At 66.2% G+C, this 5,104-nt stretch overlaps 1 protein-coding gene across 1 annotated transcript; it reads right to left on the bottom strand.

Annotated features, from left to right (window-relative positions):
• Positions 1-1,148: 1,148 nt before the first annotated feature.
• Positions 1,149-2,671, bottom strand: LOC112121749 (HLA class II histocompatibility antigen, DR alpha chain-like). Its single transcript, XM_029914281.1, has 3 exons — positions 2,362-2,671; positions 1,517-1,798; positions 1,149-1,303 (listed from the first exon to the last, which is right to left on the bottom strand). Exons 1-3 carry the CDS (start codon positions 2,609-2,611, stop codon positions 1,149-1,151), a joined length of 687 nt encoding a protein of 228 aa, XP_029770141.1. The 5' UTR covers positions 2,612-2,671.
• Positions 2,672-5,104: the final 2,433 nt, after the last annotated feature.

Here is a 5,104-nt window from a genome sequence, read left to right as displayed (position 1 = left end):
GGCCAGGCTGTGGACACACCCGGGGCACAGGGCGGGGGGGCGGCCGGGCTGTGACACACCCGGGGCACAGGGCGGGGGCTGTACAGGGACTGGGCCCGTCCCACACAGACCCCGCGCTGGGCGCTGGGCTCAGCAGGGCTGGACCCCGGGGGAGCCGCACACGGGCGCGATGGGGCCTTTAGCCGGGCGCTGGGGCTGCCCCACCCCCAGCCATGGGCCCGATCCTGCCCCACGGGGACCCCATTGACCGGGAATGGCCGAATCTGGCCCAAAGCCTCCTGGGTAATGGCTGGAGGGGTGTTACCTGGGGTGACTGACAGCAACCTCTGGCCAATAGCGGTCAGGCTTGGGGCCTAATCCAGCACCCACTGGAGTCAAGAGAAACCTTCCCCGTGACGGCAATGGGGTTTGGATCAGCCCTGTGGGCCCTGCTGCCCCCTGACGAGGGGCGACCCCATTCCCAGCCCCATGGGGCAGAAACCCTCTCCCCTGCTGCCCCCTGACGAGGGGCGACCCCCATTCCCAGCCCCATGGGCAGCAGCCCTCTCCCCTGCGGCCCCCTGACGAGGGGCGACCCCCATTCCCAGCCCCATGGGGCAGCAGCCCTCTCCCTGGATAGACACCTCCCTCCCAAGCCCAGCAGAGGGGGGCGGGGGCAGCCCAAGGGTCCGGCTCCCCGGTGAGTCTCTAGCGGGTTGGGTGTCACGGTTACGGGGGGCTCCCGCCTGGGTACAGCAGCTGGCACCGACGGGAGCGGAGCCGGGACGCTGGGGGCAGCGGGTGTGTGTGTGCGCAAGTGGGTCCCACAAAGGCACCTGGGGGATTCAGGGGCTCCAGCTCCTCCCAACGTTTATCTGAAAGGCAAAGAGGGTCAGTTAGCAGGAGCCCTGGGCCCTGACGCGAGGCTGGCAGGGATCGGGACCACTCCCCAGCACCCCCAGGGACTCTCCCTTTGACACGGGGTTGCTGGATGGAAGAGGGGTTGTGAGTGGCTGGGAGGGACACAGAAGGGGGGGTGTCTCCCCAGTGGGTGCTGAGTGGGTCCAGGGGCTGTGGCTGGTTGGGGGGGCACAGTGGGTGTGGGGGGTCTCCCCAGTGGGTGCTGGGTGGGCCCAGGGGCTGCAGGTGCCTCCCCGGGCAGCGGCTACTCACAAGGGGCCCCGCGGGTTGCGGGCGGCGTTCATCTTCATCCCCTTGATGATGAGGATGGTGCCTGCGATGATGCCGATGATGCCCACGGCCAGGCCCAGGGCGCACACCAGGGTCTCTGTGGTCTCGGGGACGGGGGTGGGCACCTGGGCTTCTGGAGAGAGGGGGAGAGGGACAGGGCATGGAGTGAAGGGGGCTGTTCCCACCCCTCCCTCCCAGAGCTGGGAGAGAACGCAGGAGTCCTGGCTCCCAGCCCCCCATGCTCAAACCCACCATCTCCCACTCCCCTCCCAGAGCTGGGAGAGAACCCAGGTGTCCTGGCTCCCAGCCCTGTGCCCAGTGGGGTCCCCGGGCGCCCCGGCCTTACCCCAGTGCTTCATGAAGGGCTCGGGCAGCCCCCCGTGCTCCACCCGGCAGTCGTAGAAGTCGCCCTGGCTGGGGAGGAAGGGCAGGTAGGAGAACTTGCGGAAGGAGTTGTCCTGGCGGGGGTAGAAGTCAGTCTCGTAGACGCCCCCTGTCACCTCCTGCCCGTTCTTCAGCCATGTCACGCTGAGCACCGGTGGGGAGAACTTGTCCACGAAGCAGATCAGGACGTTGGGCTCCCCCAGCTCCACGGGGTCTTCGGGGAACACGGTCACCTCAGGGGGCACTGGGGAGACAGGGGTCAGTGGGTCCCATTGCCTGCCCCTGAGCCAGCCAGTCCCCGCCCTGGGGCCGGATGGGAGCCAGCACCCCCTACAGGGGACAGGCCCTGTGCCCCATTCCCTGCCCCCCTGAGCCAGCCAGTCCCTGGTGCTCACGCTCCAGCTCAGGGGTCTCTCCCCAGGACTATGGGGTCGTCACAGGGGCCGTCCCAGCTCCCTGCCCTGACGGCTCATGGGGCACCAGGGGCAGGGGAGAGAATCCCTCACGAGTAGGGCTTGGCGCTGGGCAGGGGCAACGAACAGCCCTCGGCAAAGGAGCTGCCCTGGGCCCCCAGCCTGGAGGGTGTGACCTGCCCGGGCCCCCTGCCCTGCAGAGCCCTGGCCCGGCTGACTGGCTCCCCGGAGCCCTCCAGGGGCTGGGAGGGGAGCTGAATGGGGATGCGCAGTCTTTCAGGTGCCTGGTACTGGGCTCACGTGGGGAGGGGAGGGTCCCCTGGTGAGCAAGGTTGGGGAAGGGCCCCAGTAAAGGTGCCTGTCAGGGAAGGTGCCACCCCCTGCCCTGCTGTACCATTCTGGGCCCGTGTGTGGTTGAAGCTTTTGATAAGACTCTCCAGGTTCGCCTTGCCCACAGCTGCGTTGCCCAGGGCGCCCTGCGCCTCGAAGCCGGCAAACTTGCCGAAGTCGGGCAGGCGCCAGACGGTCTCCTTCCTCTCCAGGTCCACGTGGAAGATCTCGTCCTGGTCGAACTCGAACATGAACTCCCCGGCCTCCCGCTGGGACTGGTCCATCCGCTGGTAGAACTCCGCCTGAGAGAGCATGTTCTCCGCTGCGGGGAGCTGGGCGTCAGCACCAGCACTCACCCCCCGTGGGAGGGCATCTCTGAGCGCTTCCCCTAAGGTTGCAACAGAGGGTCCTGTGGCACCTTTGAGACTAACAGAAGTATTGGGAGCATAAGCTTTCGTGGGTAAGAACCTCACTTCTTCAGATGCAAGAAGTGAGGTTCTTACCCACGAAAACTTATGCTCCCAATACTTCTGTTAGTCTCAAAGGTGCCACAGGACCCTCTGTTGCTTTTTACAGATTCAGACTAACACGGCTACACCTCTGATACTTGTCCCCTAAGGTTGCAGCCCCCAGCTCCCAGGCTGTGACATTGGCACTGGGACACCCCGGTGTGAGGGGAAAGCGGGTGCAGGGAGCCCCGTGACCCCTGGTATCATGCTGGAGCATCGGGGTCAGCGCTGCCGGGGAGGGGACAGCACCCCCTACTGTGCTCCCCCGCTCATTTGATCACAACAGGTCTCCCATCCAGGAAGTGGTCAGGCCTCTACCCACTTAGCTTGTGAGGGGGGAACGTGACCCCAGTTCAGAGAGGTGGGGTTGGAGGTTGTGACTGCAGGACATTCCATTCTCCCGTCTGTGCGTGGGGCTGGTTCCGTGTCCCGGTGTCGCCATGACCTGGTTCTCGGGGCGATTTCAGTCCCTGGCCCCCGACACTCACACCCCAGGGCCGGTCACTGGGAGACCCGGGAACTCCCCAGCCAGAGACATGAAAGCTGCGCTGGGGGGTCAGACACACTCCGGGAGGGGGAGGGGTCTGGCTGGGGGCTGAGGCTGGGAGTCCCCAGGGCCCAAGGGAGTTGGGCACCTACACCCTAGAGAGTCGTTCGCTGACCCCAGCTCGCCCGGCAGGATCTCACCGAGCGACTGCAAAGGAGGGAACCCATCACCAGTAGCCGAGGAGAGAGTCTGCCCCACAGACCCACCCCCCGTGGGTCTGAGCCCTGGAGGGACGGGGGACAATGGGGCCAGGCCAGGGAGCGGGGCCAAGGGCTCCCTGCTCTGCACAGACGCACTCACTGCTCAGCAGGGTCTGGCCCTGGCGTGGCTCTTTGGGGAACGTTCCCCCATCCCCCCTGTGCCTGGCGCCCTCCTGGGGGGATCAGCCCCCAAGTCTCTGTGGGGGAGGGGGGCTGCACCCCTAGGGCAGGGCTGTGTCGTACCCAAACCACAGCAACTTCCCCACGCTCCCTCTGCTGCTCCAGCGCCAGCCTCCCCTCCCCCCTCCCTGACACAGGGGTGAGACCCACCTCCCTGCAGCCCCACCCTGCCCAGATCAGCCCCCATCCTCCTCCCTGCCCTGTCAGTCCCCACATTGTCCCCTCCCTGAGGGGGAGCCGGGCACTGTGGGGGTGAAGCCGCCCCCCAGGCCCAGGTGTCCCAGCCCCCGCCCCGCCCGTACCTGTCACCGCCCCGGCGCCCGGCAGAGCCAGCAGGGTGAGCAGCGCCAGCTGGGCCATGGGGACACCCCGTCCTGCGCCCATCTCCTCTCCTCGGGCACTGGGCTGGGCGCGGGGCCGGCAGCACTAGGGGGTCAGGGGGGCACATGTCACACCCTGGGGGGGGGCAGGGCTGGGGGCAGCATCCGGCATTGGCCAGGGGAGCCCGGCCCAGGGGCCTGCGCCCAATGGCAGAAATCCCTGCGCCGACCAGTCTGTTACCGGGCAGAGCAGCAGCGCTGAGCCTCCCCGAGAGGAGATGGAGAAATTCCCGGCCAGGCACCAGGTCCTGGGGCTGGGGCTGCCCGGCAGGGCCTGGAGCAGGGCGGCTCCGAACAGCCCAGCGTGAGGACTGCACTGCTAGGACAGGTTTCTTCCCGGTGCGGACATGGTGCCGCCAGGGGGGTCTGTCCCCGGTGCGGACATTGGGCTGCCAGGGGGCTTTGTTCCTTGTGCGGACATGGCACCGCCACAGTGGGTTTATCCCCGGTGTGGACGCGGTGCTGCCAGGGGGGGTTAGTCCCCAGTGTGGATGTGACGAAGTGGGACTGTTCTTAATGTTTCCTCTGAATACTGTGTGGGTGCCTCAGTTTCCCCTATGCATTTCTTAAGTCTCTAGGTGGTGGGGAAAGGCCAGTGTGCATAAATCACTGACACTCTGTCTCCTGGCAACAAATGGCCAGGGCGCCTTCCCCCCCTGCAAGGAAATAGCTAAAGGTGAACAAAGATCAGGTGACCTCCTGGCCCGTGAAAGAGACAAAGCCCAGAGAAGGAGGGGCTGGAGGAGGTTTCAGGGATGGAGCTGGCTGGGGACTAGAAATGAGGGCAGACGGGGGTGTCTAGCTCGCAGGACCCCAGGATGGACCCGGCCGAGGGGTCCTGTTCTCTGTACCTACAAGCTCTGTTTTAGACCGTGTTCCTGTCATCTAATAAACCTCTGTTTTACTGGCTGGCTGAGAGTCACGTCTGACTGCGAAGTTGGGGGTGCAGGTCCTCTGGCTTCCCCAGGACCCCGCCTGGGCGGACTCGCTG

Source organism: Terrapene carolina, unplaced genomic scaffold (assembly GCF_002925995.2).
Source record: "Terrapene carolina triunguis isolate 2854851 unplaced genomic scaffold, T_m_triunguis-2.0 Scaffold34156, whole genome shotgun sequence".
Taxonomy (NCBI): Eukaryota; Metazoa; Chordata; order Testudines; family Emydidae; genus Terrapene; species Terrapene triunguis.
Note: the sequence above shows the minus strand (reverse complement) of the source record. Positions and strands in the feature narration are given on the sequence as shown.

Excerpts from the sequence above, each read along its gene's own strand:
- LOC112121749 (XM_029914281.1), bottom strand. The coding sequence starts at position 2,611 with ATGCTCTCTCAGGCGGAGTTCTACCAGCGGATGGACCAGTCCCAGCGG. Across the intron at positions 1,799-2,361 it reads CCACACACGGGCCCAGAATG|TGCCCCCTGAGGTGACCGTG; the intron begins GTACAGCAGGGC and ends CTGTCTCCCCAG. Across the intron at positions 1,304-1,516 it reads GCCCTTCATGAAGCACTGGG|AAGCCCAGGTGCCCACCCCC; the intron begins GTAAGGCCGGGG and ends CCCTCTCTCCAG.